Below are 25,925 nucleotides of genomic sequence, written 5' to 3'. Positions count from 1 at the left end.
TTCTCACACTTGCTGTGGAACCTTTATACTAACAGTGGGATTACGTTCTGTTCGATGTGACAAGCTCCCCTGCAAGCCTCATTTAGCGCTGCAGTTTGCTGCACATGGGTAATACACAACTTGAAAAGTTTTCGAAATATCACTAGATATGTTCATTTGCAATTTGAGACCTGTCCACTGCCACAGGTTACCGACCTGTTATTCTTATTAAGCATCTCACAATTCAAATGAATCACTTACATTTGAATATTTGAATAATAACAAATATTTTAAATATGATTATGATTATGATTATTTCTTGACGCTTCCAGGGGCTCTTACTCAATGACATGCATACTTGTGCTAATTGTAAACCTTGTAACTGTTTTGAATCTCTTTTTCTTTTTTCAATTCTCATGTCACAACTTTCAGTATCTTTAGTCGTCTAATCTCAGTTAGCTATAAAGTAAAGGTAACGTTACTAAAAAAGTTATCAACTGTATCTTGTATTAATCTTGTAGATTAATAGCTGATTATACATCTTTATATCTAATAAACATTTTCACCATTAGTGGAAAAGTAATATTCAGCTTGGACATGGGTTATTCTTACAGTAGATACAAATATAGACGTGTACATCTGCAGTAGACTCACAGGAAGGCAAATGAGAAGAGAGGCACTGTAAATCACACTCATCCAGACTTCTAGCCATTAATGTCCCACTGAGAGAATGATTTGCCGGGCGTTTTAATGGGAGAAGACACTTACAAGTGGTCAAAAGAGAGAAATCTGCAATACAGTGAAGGGCAGGGAGTTGAGGTGAAGGGAGATAACTGTATCAAAGCATATTTATGTATCTATGCAATCTCATAGGTATGAACTTGGATCTGTACCCGGTATGCTTTTTCCAGCTCTGATGTGTAGCTTTTTAATATTGATAGTATGCAATTAGATGAAAGCATTATTTAGTGTCACCCTGAGAATATGTAACGTTTTGTGATGTACTGTATATACTACGACTATAAGTGTTTGAGGTAGTTTTGGTAGCAGGATTAAAGAGACCATATTATTGTATACATGGTACAGTATACAAACCGAATAGTGAAAACTATATTATAATGCAGGGTATTATTCTGGAATGAATGACCGAATCATGAGGATATGTGTTGATTTATTGTCATCTTTTCCTGAGCCACTGTTTCTGTTTGTCGCCATGACATTAACTTTTGCTGAAAACAATAATAGATATGAGCTCATCTAGGTGCTTAAGTGTTTAAGGACAGGAGGCTTAGTCAGTCAGTCAGTCAGTCAGTCAGTCAGTCAGTCTATTACAGGCTGCTGTCAGGCAAAATAACCCAGTTATCCTCCCAGAAGAAATGATGACAAAATAAGTATCATTATTATTATTCAATAACAAATGAGCTTTCATACGAATATAGCTTATTTTGCTAATTGACTTTTAGCTGAAATGGCTCAAAGAAATAATTAGCAATTTCACTACAAAAATCACAGTCACCTACATGTTTTAACTTGTCTCTGATTTCTGTGAACAACATTTTAAAAGCCCAGAGTTTGTCCTATATTTGTAGTATTTTGAAGAGTATACGACTGTCCACACTTCCTCAGCCAGCTCACATCAGTCACATCAGGTCAGAGAGGTAAATAGCCTCAATCCAGGGTCCGCTGGTGAAAGAGATGCGCAGCTTTTGTCATATTGCCTGATCTCGCATGTTATGAGGGTTATTCCACTGTTCACTTCTAAATTACAAAGCAATCATTTAAAAAAATCATGAGGAGGCAGTGGATTATTAAACAAACCTCCTTGTTTAACAATCCACAGTACAGTGAGAAGAGTTGGTCAACATGTCTACTTTCAGAAATGTGTGATTTTTTTTAAATTTATTTATTGTTTTTACTTTGAAATATGATCTGTAGTCCAAATGCTGATGAAATAGCCCTCATATTCAGTCCTGTAGGCCTTTCAAAAAAGCAATAAAGTTAGAGTTGTATTAAAGGACATGAATATCCGCAGCCTACATAGACTTCTTGCATGCCATTTCTGTTCTTGCACGTCTTTATTTTCAAATCAGGTTCTGCATGTGAGCTCACATAGAGGCTGAGCTCATGCATTTTTACTGAGTTGCTTGATCTAGCATTATGCTTCCAGCCCTTTATGATTTGGCAAATAACCTCTTAGCCACATATGTGTGTATATATGTACATTAGGGTGCGTCAGTTGCCCTCATTTTCATAAAATCTGATGCATTTTTGTTTGGATGTTCCTTTTCACCAATAAAGACATCCTGTAAAATTTTTTTGACCATATTCAAAAGTCTAATGGTGGCACCATGAGGTTCATTTTTTGCCAAAAAACGCTTATTTTATGTTTTTGCGTAAGGTTTGAATCACAATGTTGGACTCCATTTATTGATTTCTTGTGACCCAGAGATCATGTTAAGAACCTTTGCAAGGGATTGAGAAGCATTAATGTGATTCATAATACATTTGTATTGTTTAAAAGTAGTTGAACGATGATTCAGTGAACAGCTAAAACTCAAACTGTGCTTGATAATATATTTAGAATATGTACTAAAAATGTGTATCTAAGATATTTGGTATACTCTATAAGGTGCCATAATGTTTCATGAAAAATGATCGAAATTTTGTCATAAAAGTCATAAAATAGCAGCTTTTTCCATAACTTTGAGCTCCTGGTGCCACCATTAAACTTTTGAATTTTGTCAAAATATTTCACCCAGTGTGTTTTCTTACCAAAAGGAACATAAAAACAAAAATGCATCATGATCGGAGGAACTTTTCATTTTTAGGGGGCAACTGATGCACCCTAATGTATGTATGTATGTATGTATGTATGTATGTATGTATGTATGTATGTATGTATGTATGTATGTGTGTGTGTACATATCAAGTTATATGTTTACCATGACATGCTGCTGCAAGGAAGTTATGGAAAAGTGTGACTAATTTGCTATTAGTAATTTGTACTTTCTAACTTTGTACTAGTATTAGTGATTTGTATTCCATCAGGTAAGTTGACCTAGATGGTGCCCTGAATTAAAGCCTTACACTTTCCATGATTCACTTGTTTTGGAGAGTAAAGTTAATATCATAGTAAATACATAAACACACCATTAGCATTCATATTTCATATAAGGTTGTTCTTATATTCATTATTCATATAAGATAAATATTGCATTAATATCAAAGCTAATATTATGTTGTCTTTTGCTGCTAATGTGCCTCTGGTGTCTCACATATCTTGAGTCACAGAGGATGCTCGTATCTGGGCATTAATCTATTTCCTGATTTACTTCCTTCTTGCTTCTCTAGGTTGGGCCTGGGGAACTTCCTGTACGTAAGGTCAGGAAGAGGACTAAGGTGGACACTTCAAAATTCATGACCCCATACTTGGCACACAGTCAGAAGATGCTTGACCAGTACAGCCATGTAAGACAATACAACAAACAAAGAGCAATCTGCAGTTTATTCAGTTAAGATTGTAATAATATTGTAATATGAACATTGTGCATGGAGTGTTCTTTATAAAAAGTACACGAGTCTATGTAATGTGCTTGGTATTATTATTATTATTATTATTATTATATGTAAGTTCATGGATCTTTGCAGAACAAGTACAGGGAGGCATATGAGAAGACCAAGGGTCAACCCTATTACCTTACAGCTGATACACCTGAGATGATTCGCATCAAGAAGGCTCAGGAACAGCTCAGTGAGGTGAGGATTACACTTTAGTATTATTTTCAGCCTTTAGATCATTGATCATCAGATTACTCCTTTGGGCTTCATTGTTACAAATGATGCAATGTGACCCTCTGTTATTATAAAAGCTTTTAAAAAAAATCTTTTCATTCCAGGTGAAATATCGTATGGAAGGCCTGAAGGCTAAGACCACCAGCATGTACGATGGTGAGGCTCGTGAAATTGCACACGTGAAGAACGTCTCTGATCTTGTCAGCAAAGTAGGCACATCTAACATAGCACATCGAAACATAGTCAGTCTTACTAATGGATCATCTGTCAGATGTGCCTCAATTTTTTTTTTATGTGGCTTCTCAGGTTTTGTACAGACAGAAATGGGATGAGACCAAGGACAGATACTTACTGCCTCCTGATGCGCCAGAGTTGGTTTTGGCAGTGAAAAATGCCGCAAATTTGAGCAAAGTAGGAATTTGGCCATCCTAGAAAGTCTTGCATATAAATACCTATGTCCTTTAATTATTATGACTTGCATTCTTGCATAACTGATTATGCCTTTCAATCTCTATTAGAAACTATACACAGAAGCTTGGAATGAGGAGAAGACCATGTACTACCCATACAGTGACAGTCCAGAGCTCCGCCGAGTGGCCAAGGCCCAGGAAGTTCTCAGTGATGTAGGTTTACTCTTACACACTCTTACTCTTACACATTACTGTCACCAAGAAGGCTGTTACAGTTGAAGGCAAAAGTTAGCATCCTTCACTGTACAAGAAAATGCACAACTACTTTACAATTCATCTACACAATTTTACCCCGTGTCTCAATATCTAGACGTGATTTCAAGAAGGCAGTGTATGACATAATATCAGAAAGAATGTTTCAGATCAGCAGTTTCTGAAATACTCAAACTGTCCCATCCGGCACCAACAACCATGCCATGGTTAAAGCAGTCACTGAGATGACATTTTCCCCCAATTCTGTTTCATGTGAGCATTAATAGAAACCCTTGGCCTGTATCTGAATGATTTTATGCATTGCACTGCTGCCACATGAATGGCTGATTAGATAACTGCATGAATATGCAGGTGTACAGTTGTTCCTAATAAAGTGACCGGTGAGCGTACTATACAACAGTTATTTCCAGTTCACAAATCTGATTGGACATGCAGCACACCAAGAGTGCCTATATTTAGTGGAACTGCACTGGGATCTATCACTGTTTCACAATTCTACCAACAGTTAACTGAAACCATAGAGTTAGAGACATCATGTGCAGACATGTCGAATGATGTATTTTTCATGAATATAACTTTTGACTTAAAACATGAAAGCTCGTCAGATGAAGATGAAAAAGAAGAAGTGAAGCCAATTTCAGTGGCTGCACCTTTAAAAGGAATGTACAAATCCATATGGGTCCAACAAGCAGCAAGATAGCCAGACAGCAGATATTTAGCTATATCGTGTCCAAAATGTCAGTTACGTTTATTAATATCTTGTTTATAAGTTATATAAACTATTGTGTTATACGATTGTATACTATTGTGTAAAAGCAATATAACACTTGCACAATATCCATTGTGCTGTTATACTGATTATAATACATAGGGCCAAATTACTCAATTCTGATTGGTCAATCAAGGAGGGCTTTTTTCCTTAACACGGGGCCGTATTTCTGAAATGCTACTGGCTAGTTCGTTGCTTGGTTATGATTACAAAAATTAGCAAATTTTGTCAACAAAATGGCTGACTCTGCTGACTCAGCAATGCCGCGTTTCGCTATATTTGACGAAGAAATGACAAACTAATTAAAAGCTGCAAGCGAAAATGAAAATACCAAAAAAAGTACACATTTTTGGCTTTCCGTTTTTAAGAAATGGGCTGCAGAAAGACAAATAAACGACTCTCTAGTGGCATATGAATGCTGTGAGTTAGACAAGGTGCTATCGCAGTCTTTTTGTGTCATGATGAAAGACGCTTTAGAAACTGATTCAAACGTGCAAGATAGTCTTGCGCCCTGATTGGTTCAGAAAACGTGAATGACAAATGTTGTGAACTTGAATGGCTTCCGAAGTATGAATTTGGCCCTATATATTATAAATAAGTAACCGTATGGGTCCTCGTAAAATTAAGTATCAATTTCACTTGTGATTTCAAAGTTTTGAAATTTTCAAAACTTCAAAATCACTCGTGAAATTAATCCTTAATTTTACTCGGCCCCATACGATTACCTATACATATCAGCATGGCTGGGGTTAGCGCTGGTTGAATCACAGTCGATATTCAATGTAACTGCACTCTTGCTTGTGTGATATTGCTTAATTAGAGAATACTTCCATCACATGCAGAAAATACATTATTGTTCTCCTTTTAGACATTACTTGACCTTTTTTGTTTTCTGAAACCTAACTAGATGTCTTATTGATAGAAATAATGTTTTTTTTTTGTTCTAAGGATATGAAAACCTTTTACTCAAATGAGTTATTTCTTTCCCTTATATAATACAACAACAATGTACCTAATTCCCTAATGTACTATATCCCTAATGTGCTATTTAACAGTTATTCCACGAAATCGAGTCACTACGCACCTCATCGGCTATCAGCTCATGTATGACGAGATTGAGTGGAATAACTGTTTTATTCTATCCACGTTCACCAGATTTTGAGAAACAGAGCGTTATTTTATTTTTTTGCAAATTTGATAAATAAAAGCTTTATACAAAACATCCGACAAAATTATTTCTGCTTAGAATGTAAACAAACCAGAGAAATGAGAGTAGCAATTTGTGAAAAATGCTATAATGATAATTGTTGAAAAATTAAAAGATACATTCTTACTATCAAATACTTTTATTCCAAATTTTGTTGCTTTTTTTTGTATTTTGGGGGGTTTTGTTTTCGAGTAGTTTTTATTTTGTCCTCGGTTGGTTCAGCCATAGATTTACATAGAAGACTAGATGCCTCATCCCCGTTGCCCGTCAACGAAGTCGAACGTCCGCACATGGCGGCCATCTTACCTCAGACAGCTGGCTTACCCATTACATTGTGTTGGTAGCGATATGTACTTTTCAGATGACCGTAACTTCCTCAAATTTCAATCGATATTCAAACGGTTTGGTTTGTTATATAAAAAAAACAAACGGAAGTATGTATTTATGATATTAATGACGAATAATCATTTTATGTTTTAAAAAAATACGCATAGCTTGGCGAAAATATTTCAGTATACTACAGACTGTAAGACAGGATGCATGCTGAAATTCCTCTGCTGTGAGAAGCCTAACACTGCATACTTATGGATAACTGCGGCCTTAGGACAAATAACCATATTATTTCCAATTTTTAGTGAAAATATTTTTACATAGGGCGGCACGGCGGTGTAGTGGTTAGCGCTGTCGCCTCACAGCAAGAAGGTCCTGGGTTCGAGCCCCGGGGCCGGCGAGGGCCTTTCTGTGTGGAGTTTGCATGTTCTCCCCGTGTCCGCGTGGGTTTCCTCCGGGTGCTCCGGTTTCCCCCACAGTCCAAAGACATGCAGGTTAGGTTAACTGGTGACTCTAAATTGACCGTAGGTGTGAATGTGAGTGTGAATGGTTGTCTGTGTCTATGTGTCAGCCCTGTGATGACCTGGCGACTTGTCCAGGGTGTACCCCGCCTTTCGCCCGTGGTCAGCTGGGATGGGCTCCAGCTTGCCTGCGACCCTGTAGAAGGATAAAGCGGCTAGAGATAATGAGATGAGATGAATATTTTTACATGTGATAGGGCCGTAGGGGAAGCTAAAGTTAAATAAACAGCTTACTCACTTCTGAAACTTCAGAAATACTTCATCCACCTCAAAAACCTAATGCACTCACATCATAGCATAATAACAAATGTAAACTCACATCATAGCATAATAACAAATGCACTGCCCGAGTAAGTGATAGTATAAAACAGTGACAGCGACTCACGGTAGTTTGTGACAAAAAAAGCATTTAATTAATCACATGTGGTTATACTTCCAAGGATAAAAAGATATCTTTACATTTACAAAAAGAACATTCAAAGCTGATTATCCTGTCAAAGTCAATATATGTTAGCACAGAAGATTGAAATTTCATTTGACTAGGCTCCAATGTGCAGTTAAAATAAAACTAAGCATACTGATATAAACATCTACAATTAAAACACACACATCATCTTGTCATCAAAGTCAGTACTTTGATTTCCTGTAAATCGTAATGTGAGTGCTGGGCTGTGCTGTGCTTGCGTAAGTCTTCATACCCCTTGTCTGTGGTAAGATGGCCGCCCTGTGCGGACGTTCTGGAATACGCGGTGAGGAATCTAGTCTTCTATGTAAATCTATGGGTTCAGCAACATGTGCTGCCATTTTGTTTTTCTCTACTCACGGTGTATGAGCTGATAGCCTATTAGTAGAGTAGCCAATCAGAGCACGTGATTGCTCATACCCAGTGAATGTGGATAGAATAAAACAGATTAAATGATGTCCACATTTGTAAAAGCCTTCTTTATCTTTTTTGGGACACTGAGAATTGAACTATGATTGCACAGTTTCCCCCAATCTATATGTTAATAACGTTCATGCTCCTTTGTCATAGGTTAACTACAAGAAAGGTCATGATGAGCGCAAAGCAAAGTACACATCCTTGGCTGATCCCCCAGAAGTGGAACTGGCCAAGAAAAACTTTGCCAATCGAAGTAATGTAAGTAGAAATCACAAAGCAGGGCAGTCATTTCAAAAAGCATATTGTTCCTTTAAATGCTGGTCATTGAAATGGAGAAGAGCTTTTAAAGCTTTTAAAACATTGTCTGACTGGATGTGTTAAGGATTGGTATCTATATTTAGCCATATCATATCTATAATGAGCTGTATCACAAAGCTTCAGAGAGGGAGAGACTAAACAGAGCTACGACACAAGAATGAGAGTGTGCATCAGAGTTAGTCCTCAGACAGGACTAACTGTATGACCATGATATTACTAAAAGCATTATTCCAGATTCAAAGCGCTCGTCTTTCCACAAACCCCTAAATAAAAGTGCAGACTTGTTTTTAAATAATCGTTGTTCAATTATGATTAACTAAATGATTTATCTTTTATAGCTTGTATATCATGAGGACTATAACAAGAATGTCAAAGGCCAGTGGTGTGAAACCCCTTACTTTGACGTTGCAGTTGGCAAGATGGTCATGAATAACTTAAGTGAGGTAAGTAATAGTATATTAATCTACCTCATTTTCTATCTTCATTAAAAAAAAAAAGCTCTACAAAGATGTATTATGAAGTTACTCATACTGCTAAATGTTCTCTATCATACATTTCTTTCCCACTCAGAAAAAATATACTGCTGATTATGAAGACAGTAAAGACCAAATTTATTTTATGCAAACTGAAACACCAACATATGCTTCAAACAAAAACGCCGGTCACGCTGCAAGCTCGGTGAGCTTCAATGTTTGTCTCTTCTTGTGCACGCATGGAAATAAACATAAAAGTAAAAGTGAGATAGTCAGCGGTACAGTACTTTTAAATAAATACAGAAAAGTAAAAGTGACAGTGACAATGTTACAGAACCAGCTGGATTACATGCACAGGTTTAAATTATACTGTTAGTTGATATGCGTCAGTGCGTGTGCTTTTTCGTCTGGGCCTAAATTTAACCACTGACACAGAAGCTATTCATAAGTTGTAATAATGACTGAGACAGAATGTAGACACAGACATATAAAGGAATTCACAACCAGAATGGATTGTGTATTGATTTATGAACATTTCCCCTTCCTTCTTAGGTCAAATACAAGAAAAACTACGAAAAGACAAAATCAGAATCTGATTACAACATTCTCCCAGCTACAGAAAACCCCCTCCTCAGACAACTGAGATACGCTGGCACCATCTTGAGTGATGTATGGTTTACTTGTTGGATTTCTTTACTTTTGTAATGAATGTATGCGATCACATTAGAGAAATGAATATAATATGCATTTTAGAGTTTTGTATCTATTGTATTAGTCAAACTGAGCTTAGTCACACATCAGAACTTTTGTCCACCAGGTGGAGCTAATGTTTAATCGAGACTCTTTTTGTTGCTGATCACTGAATAAAATGTCAATGTGAAGTCTCATCTCATCTCATTATCTGTAGCCGCTTTATCCTGTTCTACAGGGTCGCAGGCAAGCTGGAGCCTATCCCAGCTGACTACGGGCGAAAGGCGAGGTACACCCTGGACAAGTCGCCAGGTCATCACAGGGCTGACACATAGACACAGACAACCATTCACACTCACATTCACACCTACGGTCAATTTAGAGTCACCAGTTAACCTAACCTGCATGTCTTTGGACTGTGGGGGAAACCGGAGCACCCGGAGGAAACCCACGCAGACACGGGGAGAACATGCAAACTCCATACAGAAAGGCCCTCGCCGGCCATGGGGCTCGAACCCGGACCTTCTTGCTGTGAGGCGACAGCGCTAACCACTACACCACCGTGCCGCCCCTCAATGTGAAGTGTTGGTTGTAATGTTGGAAAGTACTGATGGATAATATTTAATGTAAATATGCTGAAACAAGGCACTGAGGTCAAAGGCTAGAAACCATTGCTTGATTTCAGTAATGTTTAAAGTGATTCACAGATGTAAAACTTTACACAATCAGGCTGCTTTCAAATCCTTCCATGGTGTGTATTAGGCATTTCTCTCTCTCTTTCCTTTTTTTTTAGAAAGTGTATAAAGCAAACTATGAAAAAACAAGAGGAACCAGTATTAATTACTGCGACACCCCCAAGTTCAAGATGGACAATATGCTCAAAGAGTTTAGTGATGTGAGTCTTATTTACTTTATTCATTGTTGTTAAAAAGCATGCAGTATGGGCTTAATGATAGAAAAATCATGTTTTTGTTTTCTTCCTTAGATGCACTATAAAGACAAGTATGACAAAGAGATAAAGGGCCACTATATTGGGAGTTATGAAGATGTAAACATGCTTCACTGCCAGAGAGTGGAAGAGTTAAAGAGTGACGTAAGTAACTTACTGAACAATGATTGACATATAGGATTTCCTTGAGCAGTTTTACCCACTTACATTTTATTCAATATTGTCCCTTTGTTTGCTTTTAGAGAAATTATAAAGCAGATTACGATGATATGAAGACAAGATGTTTCTTCCCTCAAACTATCACACCTGAATATGACGCTATTAAAAAAGTGGAACAGTGTAAAGATGTGAGTTTGCCAGCTGTGAGAAATGTTGACCAAATGGAAAACATTCATAAACTTGTACATTCAATCCTGTTTGCACTATATTGTGTAATTGTGTTTGTGTTTTCATTTCTTTTTCATAGAAAGTATATCGGCAACACCCAGACAGAGTAAAGTTTACACAAGTAACAGACTCACCTGTCCAAGTACAAGCAGCCATCAATGCCAAACAGCTGAGTGATGTACGTCTCTCTATCTCTTGTAATTCCTAGCTCAGTTTTAACAAGAATTAAATGCAATTTTTTTTTGTACAGACAATAATATATAATTTAAAAAAAAAAACACTAGCACAGAGTCCAATAAAATTCCAACAAAGCCCACAAACTGAGTGACATCAATGGCATTTCCATGTGAGCTAAATGCCATCCCCAAATACTTAGGCCACACTTATTTATCTTCGGAGCCCAGCTGCTGTTCTGTAGATAAAGTGAATGTCCTGAGATATTTTAGGACTTTGCATACCCAAATCTCAAAACAACTTTCCTGACCACAGGGGTCAAATGAAAGAGGCTTTCTTTATTGGGCATTTTAAGAAACAGCAGTGCCATCTACTGGACTTTCCATGACTTCTCTATTTTGCAGGACACAGATAAGGTTACCATAACTTTTTTTTCTCATCTCATCTCATTATCTGTAGCCGCTTTATCCTGTTCTACAGGGTCGCAGGCAAGCTGGAGCCTATCCCAGCTGACTACGGGCGAAAGGCGGGGTACACCCTGGACAAGTCGCCAGGTCATCACAGGGCTGACACATAGACACAGACAACCATTCACACTCACATTCACACCTACGGTCAATTTAGAGTCACCAGTTAACCTAACCTGCATGTCTTTGGACTGTAGGGGAAACCGGAGCACCCGGAGGAAACCCATGCGGACACGGGGAGAACATGCAAACTCCACACAGAAAGGCCCTCGCCGGCCACGGGGCTCGAACCCGGACCTTCTTGCTGTGAGGCGACAGCGCTAACCACTACACCGCCGTGCCACCCCTCATTTTAATAATATTAATGTGAATTTTCATCATCTGAAACCAATTTACTGTAAATCTCATTTATTTAAATTAGTGATGTGTTTATTTATATTTCAAAGAATTTAGAAGTGAAATTAGGCATGAATGAAAAATGTCATATGTTTAAAAAAAATACATGTATGATGTTGGCGGCATGGTGGTGTAGTGGTTAGCACTGTCGTCTCACAGCAAGAAGGCCCTGGGTTCGAGCCCAGCGGCTGACAGGGGCCTTTCTGTGTGGAGTTTGCATGTCCTCCCCATGTCTGTGTGGGTTTCCTCCACGGTCCATAGGTTAGGCTAATTGGTGACTCTAAATTGACCGTAGGTGTGAATGTGAGTGTGAATGGTTGTTTGTCTCTATGTGTCAGCCCTGCGATGACCTGGCGACTTGTCCAGGGTGTACCCCGCATCTTGTCCATAGTCAGCTGGGATAGGCTCCAGCTTGCCTGTGACCCTGCACAGGATAAGCAGTTACGGATAATGGATGGATGGAATGTATGATGTTAATCAAACAATCTGTAGTAAAGAATAAAGCTTTTTTTTCATTTTAAATACATTAAATATAGGAATAATTGTAATTTAGTACTTTAGAATGTTTTACAATGTTGAGCTGAAATATATCATTGATTTTGATATTTTTCAGTGATGAACCATTTGTGATAATCATTTTGCAAATAAGAAATAAAACAACAGGCTATGCTATTATAGGAAATAATCAATAATGGGGTGATGTGTTTCAGTCAAATATGAATCGGAGTTAAAGTAACCTGAAGTTGATTACTTTTAAATAACAGCGTGTCCCAGTATGGACTGTTCCTCTTATACCACAGCACTTTGGAGCAAGTCTGTGAAGATTCTCAGTCATCCAGGTCATAGTCAACTGTGGGTGGTAAAAGAGAGCAACTGGACTTGCTTGAAGAGCAAGCAAGTGGACTTCAAGCAAGTCCAGTTGCTCTCTTTTACCACCCACTTTGGAGCAAGTTTTTTTTTAATTATTATTTATTTTTTTATTCTTTTTTTTTTAATTTACAAAGAATGGCATGTTGTATTTTTTATTTAATAAGACAAAACAAACACAGCTTTTCATGTTACAGAAAAACCACAAAAGCCATCTGGAGTCCATCCAGAAATCTTTCTCGTGTCAGTAAACATAAATTTACAGCTTTGTCTCTGATTCCTACAAAGTGATAAAACTGGAGACTCCTTCCAAAAATGCAAAATTAATATCTCTACACAGAAAACTACACATTTTAATCCATTTATTTGTCACATATGCCATGTAAGTCTGTGTTCAAGTTATTATAGAAACAATAATGTATTAGAAAGAGCACAGTAATATAAACCTGTTATTTGTTGTGCAGCCAGAACTACTGTCAGAGCCGTGCTGTTTAATTAAAAAAAAAAAATAAACACCTTCTGACCATTCAAAATTGAAAATTCAATAGCACTGCGGTATAATGAAAATGGGCAAACCCTTAATATAACATGGCACCAAACTGTATCTTCAGTATGTGCAGTTGTTGACCTTCGTTCCGTTTGCTTTTCAGCTGAACTACAAGGCGCAGTATGAACAAGAGAAGTTTAAATGTTACCTGCCTCCTGATTACCCCTTCTTCATTCAGTCTCGAGTTAATGCGTATAACCTTAGTGATGTAAGTGTTATCCTTTATAACACCACATTATTATTCAATTTAGATATGAATGTTAATGAGTAACCTTTTATATTTTAATATGAAAAATTCTGTGGTTTTAGACTTGCTACAAATTTGAATGGGACAAGACAAAAGCAAAAAAATATGAGGTGAAGGGTGATGCTATCCCCATCCTCGCAGCCCGTGCCCATACCAACATTGTCAGTGATGTAAGTAAACAAAGCTCTGTTGTTCATAGACACAAATTCAGCATTTAATCAAACACTACAGTAGTAATTTTTATCGCTTCTGAAATCACAATACTGTATTGGCTCTTTTGTTAGGTGAAATACAAGAAGGATTATGAAAAGAACAAAGGACAGATGGTTGGTGCCCTTAGCATTAATGATGATCCAAAGATCATGCACTCGGTTCATGTTGCTAAGATCCAAAGTGAGGTAATTATTACATATTTCCATAACAACTTGAAGGACATTCTGAAATGTGATTTTTTTTTAAATTATAGTTGAATATTTTGATACGATTATTCATACAAGTAAAATGTCTTTTCAACAGCGTGAATATAAAAAGGATTATGAGAAGCTGAAGACAAAGTACCATACCCCACTGGACATGATGCTTGTTACACTAGCAAAGAAGTCTCAGGGTATTGCCAGCATGAAAGGCTACAGAAATATCATCAATCGCTACTTTCTGCCATATGACAGCATAGCATTGGACCTGGCAAAGAAAGCCAATATTCTCCAGAGTGATGTAAGCATTCACAATGTAGCTTGGCACAGTAATGTTACATTGAGAGACACATGTAGGAAAGCTGTTGAAGTCTAATGGTGGACACATGCAGTGCTTTAAGAAATTAACCCTGCATTAGAGTTTAGTTTGTGTAAAGTAAACTTTAGTTTTTTTGTTATTGGCTGTCTTTATTTATGATTTTGCTGATTTATTCCCCCCTCCCATTACAGAATGAATACAAATCAGACTACAACAACTACACTAAAGGAACTCCTTGGATACCTTACGGATCACTAGATGTCGAGAAGGCAAAGAAAGCAGGAGAGATCCTGAGTGAGGTATAATTGTCTAATCATTGATTATTTCACAGGTTAGAATCCCAAGTTAAGATGCAATCTCACAAGTCTTAAAGTGCATATCACGGGTAAATTCAGGAGCAAGATCAATGGAATTCTCTTATTTTATATTAAACTTTGGTCAAATATCTGTCACATTTTGCATTTTGTGCAATTTTTTTTACCTTTCGCAATACCAGAAAAATTCAGTTGAAATCAAGCCGTTTGAGGTGAATTGGTCCGCCTCTGAAAAAACTTGCCATTTGGATTTCCCGGCAAACATTGATTTTCATGACGTCGCGTGCAGGACGCCTCCCTCTGAATCCTACGTCAGCGCTGGTTTGTTTATGAGAAAACAACCTGATGGTTTTCTGCAAATTTCTTCAACGTTATTGCATAATTATTAAAATGGTTAACAGATGTATCGTAGGAGGGTGTAGCAACACCAATCTTGATGGGATTAGTACTCATCGTTTTCCAAAAGGCCGGACAATGAGAGAGAAATGGGAGCGCTTGGTCTACACAGGCTGTGCGCTGAAACCGTGCAAGCTCTCGCAGCCTGCTGGCGCTTCCGCAGGTGATGTCACGAATCTGGCTCCAGACTCCCTTGGGATTTTTCCAGACGTGTTTTTTTATTTTATTTTTTTCTGCTGTAAACAGATGGCCTTGTGCAAAATTACCCTTCTGGATGAGTGTGTAAAGGGACATATTTTCATATTAAAAAAAAAAACGAAATTGGTCCAGAATATGCACTTTAAAATGGCTAGAGAGTACAGGGTGTCTCAAGAAAATTGATATTATTTGAGATGTAAATATCCCAGAAACTACATAGTCTAGGCAAATGAAACTGAACAGGTTTAATGTTGAGCAATATAAGATTTATTCCTCAAAATTTGAATGAGAAATTCAAAGGTATGTGGATTCCATGAACGATTCCACAAATTTTCAATATGCACACCACCTGAGACACAGACACACACAGACAGCCTTCCTCTTTGAACTTTTTGTGCCGTGTCCAAATCTGCATTGCAGTTGGTGCATTTTTAGAGAATTCTCTCATAAATGCACGCTGCAGTCTTGTTCGACTGTGTTCGAGCGTACTCTAACACACAAAACGCCTTTTCTTTACCAGTGAATGCCATTTCTATACCTAAAAAGATAAAAACAAAAAACATTAAACATAAAATTTTGACCTGTTTCCACGCATGCTGTTAAAATTTGAGGTCAATTGAACAAGAACTGGCAAAGTTATTAGATTGTGAAATGATATCAAATTTTTTGAAACACCTTGTATATTGAATCAGTCACATGTAGAAAGAGACATTAATGGCTCTTAATGGGTGTTTTCAGACTGAAGGGTGTGCATCTCGCAGGATTTAACAAAAAAAGTCACACACGTGGAAATTATTTACTTTCCTGCAGGTGATTAGATATGAAGTTTCCATGACAAAAATGACAGTGCTGGCATTTCTACCTCTAAGTTAATTTTTCCCTAGTTTTTCCAGTGTTTACAGGGACATGGTGGCAGGGTTCATATTTATTATTATTATTATTATTATTATTATTATTATTATTATTATTAACAACAACAATAATAATAATAATAATAATAATAATAATAATAATAATAATAATAATAAACAACCTGACTTAAGCTATGCCCAAAATTTGGTTTTATCTGGTTTAAATCCAAATACAAGTATGACTATTTAGAGGACTAAACAGATACGGATACACATAGCGCCACTGCGTTACATCCCTAAACATACAGTGGGGCAAAAAAGTATTTAGTCAGCCACCAATTGTGCAAGTTCTCCCACTTAAAAAGATGAGAGAGGCCTGTAATTTTCATCATAGGTACACTTCAACTATGAGAGACAGAATGGGGGGAAAGAATCCAGGAAATCACGTTGTAGGATTTTTAATGAATTAATTGGTAAATTCCTCGGTAAAATAAGTATTTGGTCACCTACAAACAAGCAAGATTTCTGGCTCTCACAGACCTGTAACTTCTTCTTTAAGAGGCTCCTCTGTCCTCCACTCATTACCTGTATTAATGGCACCTGTTTGAACTCGTTATCAGTATAAAAGACACCTGTCCACAACCTCAAACAGTCACACTCCAAACTCCACTATGGCCAAGACCAAAGAGCTGTCAAAGGACACCAGAAACAAAATTGTAGACCTGCACCAGGCTGGGAAGACTGAATCTGCAATAGGTAAGCAGCTTGGTGTGAAGAAATCAACTGTGGGAGCAATTATTAGAAAATGGAAGACATACAAGACCACTGATAATCTCCCTCGATCTGGGGCTCCACGCAAGATCTCACCCCGTGGGGTCAAAATGATCACAAGAACGGTGAGCAAAAATCCCAGAACCACACGGGGGGACCTAGTGAATGACCTGCAGAGAGCTGGGACCAAAGTAACAAAGGCTACCATCAGTAACACACTACGCCGCCAGGGACTCAAATCCTGCAGTGCCAGACGTGTCCCCCTGCTTAAGCCAGTACATGTCCAGGCCCGTCTGAAGTTTGCTAGAGAGCATTTGGATGATCCAGAAGAGGATTGGGAGAATGTCATATGGTCAGATGAAACCAAAATAGAACTTTTTGGTAAAAACTCAACTTGTCGTGTTTGGAGGAGAAAGAATGCTGAGTTGCATCCAAAGAACACCATACCTACTGTGAAGCATGGGGGTGGAAACATCATGCTTTGGGGCTGTTTTTCTGCAAAGGGATCAGGAAGACTGATCCATGTAAAGGAAAGAATGAATGGGGCCATGTATCGTGAGAGTTTGAGTGAAAACCTCCTTCCATCAGCAAGGGCATTGAAGATGAAACGTGGCTGGGCCTTTCAGCATGACAATGATCCCAAACACATCGCCCAGGCAACGAAGGAGTGGCTTCGTAAGAAGCATTTCAAGGTCTTGGAGTGGCCTAGAAAATCTTTGGAGAGAGTTGAAAGTCCGTGTTGCCCAGCGACAGCCCCAAAACATCACTGCTCTAGAGGAGATCTGCATGGAGGAATGGGCCAAAATACCAGCAACAGTGTGTGAAAACCTTGTGAAGACTTACAGAAAATGTTTGACCTCTGTCATTGCCAACAAAGGGTATATAACAAAGTATTGAGATGAACTTTTGTTATTGACCAAATACTTATTTTCCACCATAATTTGCAAATAAATTCTTTAAAAATCAGACAATGTGATTTTCTGGATTTTTTTTCTCATTTTGTCTCTCATAGTTGAGGTATACCTATGATGAAAACTATAGGCCTCTCTCATCTTTTTAAGTGGGAGAACTTGCACAATTGGTGATTGACTAAATACTTTTTTGCCCCACTGTACACTGTGTTGTTTTGACAATTTCATACATACTGTATGCTTAAAAACATTGTTATTAAATCAGTATTTTACCTTGTACTGGACAAGACATGATTTGTTCACTGGAAAAATATTATGTACCGTTTTGCTTAATCTATCACATTGTCTGCCTTAGTCACTTGTTATTCTGTTATTGTCTCAACCCAGAAAAAGTACAGACAGCACCCAGATACTGTGCCATTTACTTCTATTGATGACCACCCCATCATGCTGCAATCTAAGCTCAATCAGCAACTCAGGAGTGATGTAAGTACATGGTGTCAGAATATGACCCAGAGCTTCTTTCAGGCCTCGTGCTCCAAACTGTACACCTTCAGAGTATAACAAGACATTACTTTACTATATGTTCAGTAATGTTTTATTTACATTATTGTAAACTGAGCAGACTGTTTTATACACTGCATCTAACTTGTATTCTACTTTGTAGCTTCATTACAAGAAAGGGCTTGAAGAAATCCATCAGCAATACTCGCTGCCTCCTGATGTTCCAGAGTTCATCCAGGCCAAGTGTAACGCGTACAATATCAGCGATGTATGTAAATATTTCTAATGGGGAATCCATGGGGTTATTACAGGGTTTTTTTAAATAAAGATTTCCACATTGTTCTCTGTTTTCAGAAATATTACAAGCTTAGCTTCGAGGATCTTATTTCCAAAGGTTATGACTTGAAGGCTGATGCTATCCCTGTTCGTGCAGCGAAGGCAGCAAGGCATGCAGTCAGTGATGTATGTGCCCTTCTTTTCCATTACCAAATAACATGCAACATTCACAGCATAGGATAGGGAAGTGATCCATAACATTTCGATTTGTTATGCCTTTAGGTCCAGTACAAGAAAGCCTACATCAAGAACAGGGGCCACCATGTCGGTTGCCGTAATCTTCAAGATGACCCCCTGCTGGTGCACTACATGAAAGTGGCTAAGATGCAAAGTGATAAGAACTACAAGAAAGACTATCACAAGGCCAAGCTGAAGTACCATTCCCCTGTGGATATGTGGAGTGTTGCCCAAGCTAAACATTCATCTGCAGTTCAGACATACACAGGCTACAAACAGCCCATTCATCATTATACACTTCTACCTGATGCCATAAACCTGGAGCTTGCTCGCAACATGAACAACCTCTCTAGTGATGTAAGACAATTCTCACTACAAGAAAGCAGTTGAACTGTATAAAAAGTATTTTAAGGTTGACATTAGGCTAAATGTGTCGAAATAAAAACAAGTAAGGGTGCAGGACAAGTATGCTCACAGTAACTCACAATTTCTGTCAAATTACTCTTTATTAGAACAACTATAAAGCAGACTATGAAGCCTCTGTGAAAGGTATTGGCTGGATACCAATCGGCTCACTGGACGTAGAGAAAGCTAAGGCTGCAGGCAATGCTCTCAATGAAAAGAATTACAGGCAGCATCCAGACACCATCAAGTTCACCAGCGTCAGTGACAGTCCTGTTATGGAGCAAGCAAAGCTAAATGCACAGCAGCTAAGTGATGTGTGTAACAATGAATATAACACTATGACTAGAGAAAGTTGAGGTACACTGGAAACAAAAATTAAAATTTATATCATATGGCTTCCTTGTTTTGCAGAGGCTGTACAAATCCAGTGGAGAGAAGTTCAAGCACACATACCATCTCCCTCCTGACTCACCTGAGTTTCTGCAAGCTAAATACAATGCTGTCAATATCAGCAACGTGAGAAGACACACCATCATCCGTCCAAAAATATTAATTAAATATGTTAAATAGTTAACTGTTTTTATTTTTGCAGACATACTACACATATGCACACAAGCAAGATATTCTGAAAGGACATCAAATGAAGCAAGACGCTATTCCAGTTGTTGCTGCCAAGTCCTCTAGAGATATTGCCAGTGATGTTAGTAACTGCACTTTTCATTTCATAAGTATGTTTAAAATATGGTATAGAATTGTAACGTTAACACTTACATGCCGTTCTTTTTACAGTACAAGTATAAGCTTGCATACCAGAAGGCTAAAGGCCACCATGTTGGCTTACGTAGTCTGCAAGATGATCCACTACTGGTGCACTACATGCAAGTGGCTAAGATGCAAAGTGATAAGAACTACAAGAAAGACTATCACAAGGCCAAGCTGAAGTACCATTCCCCTGTGGATATGTGGAGTGTTGCCCAAGCTAAACATTCATCTGCAGTTCAGACATACACAGGCTACAAACAGCCCATTCATCATTATACACTTCTACCTGATGCCATGCATGTTGACCTTGCTCGCAACATGATGGAAATTCAGAGCAATGTAAGCCTACCTTATGCATCATTTCTCCTAATTTACTAACATAAATATATCTAAGAGCTTGTTTAATTGGTTTTCTTCTTATCGTGACAGAATGTCTACAAGTCCGAGTACAACAACATCTACAAGGGAGCAGGATGGGTTCCCATTGGTTCTCTTGATGTGGAGAAAGCTAAAACAGCCAAAGCTGCTCTGGATGAAAAGAAGTATAGAGTTCACCCAAGCACTTTGAAGTTCACCAGCCTGACAGACCAAATAAACATGGTTTTAGCCATGAGTAACACCAAGCAGATGCATCCTGTATGTACTGTACTACTTATGCACTACGATAATATAATGATTATATAAAAGACACAGTTTTCTCATCATTTGTTTTGTATTATTTATGTTCTTTGATGTTATAGTATGCATATAAGGCTTCTGGAGAGAAGTACATGCACACCTACCACCTTCCAGCAGACAGCCCACAGTTTGCTCAGGCCAAGTTTAATGCACAGACTATTAGTGAGGTAAATCATATGTTGAAAGATGGTCCTACCCCAGACACTTGTAACTGAAGTTTTGCATGCATTTTGCAAGTACATCTTATTTGCTTTTGAAAACCAGTTATATTAAGCAAGACTAGATGTGGAAAAAAAAATGTAATTGTAATACTGCTTGTGCACATTGACACGACATTGTTCTTTTTTACAGTCACGCTATAAAGCTCAGTGGCTTGTAGACATTGCCAAAGGATATGACATGAAGACTGATGCTATACCTATAGTTGCTGCTAAACAAGGAAGACATATTGCTAGCAATGTGAGTAAATGCACATGTCCTTTTCTTTAGATTATATTAAAGAGCTTGTCCATCACTTGCCCATTAATTCATGAGGTAATTCTGTTCACAGTTCCAGTACAAGAAAGACTATGAAAAGTCACGGGGTCACCACGTTGGCTTCCGTAATCTTCAGGATGACCCACTACTGGTGCACTACATGCAAGTGGCTAAAATGCAGAGTGACAAGCACTACAAGAAGGACTATCACAAGGCTAAGCTGAAGTACCATACCCCTGTGGATATGCTAAGTGTTGTACAGGCTAAACATGCATCTGCAATTCAGACATACACAGGCTACAAACAGCCTATTCATCACTACACACTCCTACCTGATGCCATGCAACTGGAGCTGGCTCGCTCCATGAACACCAGTTCCAGTGACGTGAGTTAAATTGACTTCCTTTACAAAGCTTATATAACACTGGAATTTTAACAATGTGTATAAACTAAAAGTATGCCTGACTCAGCAACTGTCATAGTGAAACCAAAGCAACTATGATGGCAAAACATCAAATAAATCAAATTCTCTTATTACGACTACCTTATTATCATGTATGAATCTTGTTTTTAGTGTGCAGTTCTCATCATTCTTTCCTTTACAGGTTGAGTATAAGGGTGATTACAACAGCTATATAAAAGGTCTGGGTTGGGTTCCTATTGGCTCCTTAGCAGTTGAGACTGCAAAGGTTGGTGGACAAATACAGAGTGAAAAGAAGTACCGTACTCATCCCTCCAAATATACCTTCCACAAGCACATGGATTCCATGGACCTGGCTTTAGCGGCTGCCAACAACCAGATTATGAACAAGGCAAGTTTGCATTTTGTGGCTTCAATGTCTAATTGTAAGATTTGGTTCTTTTTTCATGTCTAGTAACCAATTTTTCCCATATGTTTTAATGCAGCAAGCATATACTGCCGCATGGGAGAAAGATAAACTCAAAATCCATGTAATGCCTGACACCCCTGAATTTGTCACTGCCAAGGCGAATGCCATCAATTTGAGCCAGGTAAGGTTAAAAAATAGTAGCTGTTTCCTTGTAACACCTGCATTTTAGCTATCGATTATTTTACTATTTATTTTATTTTGAGTGGAGCAAGCTGATTGTGTTACGTGCATTTTTCTCATCCTTTTCTTTGTACTTTTGTTTTTTAGAAACTCTACAAAGCTGGCCTTGAAGAAATGAATAAGAAGGGTCATAACCTCAAAGCAGATGCTATTTCAATCATAGCTGCCAAGTCTAGCAGGGACATAGCCAGCAACGTATGTTTATCCTCTCTGCTTCTGGTTTAAAATATAATAATGTTTTACATTTGTTCATTCGTATGTCCTTGTTATTAATAGAGCTGTCTTTCTGTTACAGTACAAGTACAAACTAGCATACGAGAAGGCCAGAGGACACCATGTTGGCTTCCGTAGTCTTCAAGATGACCCACTGCTAGTGCACTACATGGAAGTGGCTAAACTGCAGAGTGACAAAAACTACAAGAAGGACTATCACAAGGCTAAGCTGAAGTACCATTCCCCTGTGGATATGTGGAGTGTTGCCCAAGCTAAACAGGCTTCTAAAGTTCAAACATTCACAGGCTACAAGCAGTGTTTCCATCACTACACATTGCTTCCTGATGCCATGCACCTGGAGTTAGCTCGCTCCATGAATTCCACTTCCAGTGAGGTAAGTCAAATGTTTTTTTTCTATTGTCAGCGCAGAAATATGAATATGTGTTAGCTTAGCAATGGTTGTTCATGTTACAAACAATATTTCTGCTAATATTTCCAGGTTGAATACAAGAGTGATTACAACTCATACATAAAAGGTCTTGGATGGGTGCCTATTGGTTCATTAGGAGTGGAGACCGCAAAAGTCGGAGGAAAGATACTAAGTGAAAAGAATTACCGAACTCACCCATCTAAATACACCTTCCAAAAGAATATGGATTCCATGGACCTGGCATTAGCTGCTGCCAACAACCAAATCATGAACAAGGTGGCTTATCTCCTTAACAAAATATCTTTTTACACTTTTATTAATGTAGTGGTTTCTCTGGTTGGTAATTGGCTATATTGTATGTTTTTAATTGCAGCAAGCATATACAGCTGGTTGGGAAAAGGACAAGATTAAGATCCACATCATGCCTGACAGCCCAGAGATTCTTCTGGCAAAGGCCAATGCAATAACTATGAGTCAGGTACATATAAATTGAATGTTACAGCACTCGTTCTCAGTCTTGGTCCTAGAAACTTAATTTGTTGACCATTCTAATCTTTATGTCCATGACATTTCATTTCAGAAAGCCTACAAAGCTGGAATGGAAGCTGCAAAGAAGAAGGGTTATGACCTCCGAGTGGATGCTATACCTTTGGTTGCAGCCAAAGCTTCAACACGCATTGCCAGTGATGTGAGCACCTACTTGAAGGACTGAATCATTATCTGATTACCTTTTCATAGCCGGTGCCTGTCTTTGCCTGATCTAATTTGTTATTTTACTTTTAATAGTACAAGTATAAACTGGATTATCAGAAGGCCAGAGGCCACCATGTTGGCTTCCGCAGTCTTCAGGACGACCCCCTGTTGGTGCACTACATGGAAGTGGCTAAAATCCAGAGTGATAAGAACTACAAGAAGGACTATCACAAGGCTAAGCTGAAGTTCCACTCTCCTGTGGACATGTGGAGTGTTGCACAGGCTAAGCAGGCATCTGCTGTGCAAACCTATGCTGGTTACAAACAGCACTTTCCTCGTTACACAGTCCTGCCTGATGCCATGAGCCTGGAGCTGGCTCGCAACATGCAGACGATTGCTAGTGATGTGAGTGCAGATTGACATGTTAGTCTGTCTGATTTCATGTATTTTAAAAAAAATGCAGTCCTTATTATTAAACTTGCATTCTATAAGATTTTGCACACCACTGATTTTATACAAATGAGATTAATCTATGAAAGTTTTAAATCTATAATTTACACAGTAACATTATAAATAATACATTAGCATTATATTGTGTGTTTTAGTAGCTAAATGGTGGCTAATAACGTCACATTAATCTTTAGTTTAAACTAATTGATTTTAAACTTATGAAATATGTTCACTGCTTTGTCATTTCACAGAATGTGTATAAGAGTGAATACAACAACTACATAAAAGGAATAGGATGGGTTCCCATTGGCTCATTGGATGTGGAGAAAGCCAAAACCGCTAGTCGGATAGGTAGTGAGAAACTCTATCGTACACACCCCAGCAACTACAAATTCACCAAAGATATGTCCTCCATGGACCTGACTCTGGCTGCAGCCAACAATCAGATCATGAACAAGGTGATTTAGGTCACTTTCAATATTATTGTTTTTAGGTTTTTAGGTTATGTCGTCAGATAAATGGGATTGATCAATAACTTAATTATTAATAATGCAAGTATAATACAGAGCTTATATGCTCATTGTATTAAATACTTTAAACATGTCTTTCACAGAAAAGCTATATTGAGGCCTGGGAGAATGACAAAACATCAATCCATATTATGCCAGATGCTATGGATGTCACTCTTGCACGTCAGAATAAAGCCAATTACAGTGAGGTTTGTAATCCCAAATGCATAGCCTTCACATAACCTAGTTGTGATGCAAACCGATTACTGACTTCTTATCTTCTATTCTTTAGAAACTGTACAAGCTTGCCAATGAACTGGCAAAGAAGAAAGGCTATGACATGCGCAATGATGCTATTTCAATTCAGGCAGCCAAGACGTCCACAATTATCGCTAGTGATGTATGTTTCTCTTTAATTAGGACACAATAAATATTATCCATGTGTACCTGGATTGATTGCAGTGTATAGAAAAAAATGAATCTCTTTTTATTTTTGAACAGTACAAATACAAAACTGGATATCGTAAGCAAGTTGGCCACCACATAGGAGCCCGGAGCATCCAGGATGACCCACTGCTCATGCTTGCTCTGAACTCTGCTAAGATTGCTAGTGATGCCCTGTACAAGAAAGACTTCAACATGTCCAAGACCAAATTCCACCTTCCAGTGGACATGCTGGCATTTGAACTGGCCAAGAAAAACCAGATCCAGGTCAATGATGCTAACTACAGAACTTACCTACACAACTGGACCTGCCTACCAGACTCCAATGATGTTGTACAGGCCAGGAAGGTCTATGATCTCCAGAGTGATGTAAGTGTTTCATCCAGGTTTGTTAATGTGTACATTCTATGTTGGAACTTTTTAAAGTAGATTTCCTATTGCTTTCATTTCACAGGCTGTGTATAAGTCAGATCTGAAATGGCTACAAGGCCTGGGATGGATCCCCATTGGTTCACTTGATGTCGAGAAAGTCAGGAAAGCTGGAGAGGCTTTGAGTGAAAAAAAGTATCGTCAACCCCCAAGCAACTTCAGACACACAACCACAATTGAAGACATGCCACTGGTTTTGGCCAAAGCCAATAATGACATCATGAACAAAGTAATATTTGTTTTACTTGCTTATTTAATTACTTATTGTGCAGATAAATGCAAGTGTTATAACATCTGTTATTTGCCTTCAGAAAACTTATGTCCAAGCCTGGGAGAATGATAAGACCAAGATCCACATCATGCCAGATGCAATGGATGTGGTCCTTGCAAAACAGAACAAAGTAAATTATAGTGAGGTTAGTATCTTTACTGTATGCTTGAAGCTGTTGCTCTTAACATAACATTTTATTAAAATTTAATAAAATTTGTAGTTGCTATA

At 38.1% G+C, this 25,925-nt stretch overlaps 1 protein-coding gene across 14 annotated transcripts in view; it reads left to right on the top strand.

The window, feature by feature from the left end:
• neb (nebulin) overlaps positions 1 to 25,925 on the top strand; it is a 71,610-nt gene that overhangs the window by 1,698 nt on the left and 43,987 nt on the right. For 13 of the 14 annotated variants that reach the window (XM_060929955.1, XM_060929958.1, XM_060929959.1 and 10 more), the window contains exons 4-48: positions 1,569 to 1,637; positions 3,331 to 3,447; positions 3,628 to 3,735; positions 3,876 to 3,980; positions 4,078 to 4,182; positions 4,290 to 4,394; positions 8,315 to 8,419; positions 8,818 to 8,922; positions 9,050 to 9,157; positions 9,505 to 9,621; positions 10,436 to 10,537; positions 10,628 to 10,735; positions 10,834 to 10,938; positions 11,058 to 11,156; positions 13,533 to 13,637; positions 13,739 to 13,846; positions 13,961 to 14,074; positions 14,193 to 14,390; positions 14,600 to 14,707; positions 18,237 to 18,335; positions 18,517 to 18,621; positions 18,708 to 18,815; positions 18,912 to 19,223; positions 19,379 to 19,585; positions 19,683 to 19,787; positions 19,864 to 19,971; positions 20,061 to 20,372; positions 20,463 to 20,669; positions 20,774 to 20,878; positions 21,063 to 21,170; positions 21,262 to 21,573; positions 21,794 to 22,000; positions 22,095 to 22,199; positions 22,346 to 22,453; positions 22,554 to 22,865; positions 22,971 to 23,177; positions 23,275 to 23,379; positions 23,482 to 23,589; positions 23,688 to 23,999; positions 24,296 to 24,502; positions 24,658 to 24,762; positions 24,846 to 24,953; positions 25,055 to 25,366; positions 25,452 to 25,655; positions 25,738 to 25,842. In XM_060929955.1, coding sequence (XP_060785938.1) covers positions 1,569 to 1,637; positions 3,331 to 3,447; positions 3,628 to 3,735; positions 3,876 to 3,980; positions 4,078 to 4,182; positions 4,290 to 4,394; positions 8,315 to 8,419; positions 8,818 to 8,922; positions 9,050 to 9,157; positions 9,505 to 9,621; positions 10,436 to 10,537; positions 10,628 to 10,735; positions 10,834 to 10,938; positions 11,058 to 11,156; positions 13,533 to 13,637; positions 13,739 to 13,846; positions 13,961 to 14,074; positions 14,193 to 14,390; positions 14,600 to 14,707; positions 18,237 to 18,335; positions 18,517 to 18,621; positions 18,708 to 18,815; positions 18,912 to 19,223; positions 19,379 to 19,585; positions 19,683 to 19,787; positions 19,864 to 19,971; positions 20,061 to 20,372; positions 20,463 to 20,669; positions 20,774 to 20,878; positions 21,063 to 21,170; positions 21,262 to 21,573; positions 21,794 to 22,000; positions 22,095 to 22,199; positions 22,346 to 22,453; positions 22,554 to 22,865; positions 22,971 to 23,177; positions 23,275 to 23,379; positions 23,482 to 23,589; positions 23,688 to 23,999; positions 24,296 to 24,502; positions 24,658 to 24,762; positions 24,846 to 24,953; positions 25,055 to 25,366; positions 25,452 to 25,655; positions 25,738 to 25,842 — 6,684 coding nt within the window. The remainder of the gene's footprint in view (positions 1 to 1,568; positions 1,638 to 3,330; positions 3,448 to 3,627; positions 3,736 to 3,875; positions 3,981 to 4,077; positions 4,183 to 4,289; positions 4,395 to 8,314; positions 8,420 to 8,817; positions 8,923 to 9,049; positions 9,158 to 9,504; positions 9,622 to 10,435; positions 10,538 to 10,627; positions 10,736 to 10,833; positions 10,939 to 11,057; positions 11,157 to 13,532; positions 13,638 to 13,738; positions 13,847 to 13,960; positions 14,075 to 14,192; positions 14,391 to 14,599; positions 14,708 to 18,236; positions 18,336 to 18,516; positions 18,622 to 18,707; positions 18,816 to 18,911; positions 19,224 to 19,378; positions 19,586 to 19,682; positions 19,788 to 19,863; positions 19,972 to 20,060; positions 20,373 to 20,462; positions 20,670 to 20,773; positions 20,879 to 21,062; positions 21,171 to 21,261; positions 21,574 to 21,793; positions 22,001 to 22,094; positions 22,200 to 22,345; positions 22,454 to 22,553; positions 22,866 to 22,970; positions 23,178 to 23,274; positions 23,380 to 23,481; positions 23,590 to 23,687; positions 24,000 to 24,295; positions 24,503 to 24,657; positions 24,763 to 24,845; positions 24,954 to 25,054; positions 25,367 to 25,451; positions 25,656 to 25,737; positions 25,843 to 25,925) is intronic. The other variant, XM_060929954.1, reaches the window with a different exon arrangement.

This window comes from Neoarius graeffei, chromosome 9, assembly GCF_027579695.1.
Source record: "Neoarius graeffei isolate fNeoGra1 chromosome 9, fNeoGra1.pri, whole genome shotgun sequence".
NCBI lineage: Eukaryota > Metazoa > Chordata > Actinopteri > Siluriformes > Ariidae > Neoarius > Neoarius graeffei.
This window is presented reverse-complemented; position numbering and strand designations above follow the sequence as displayed.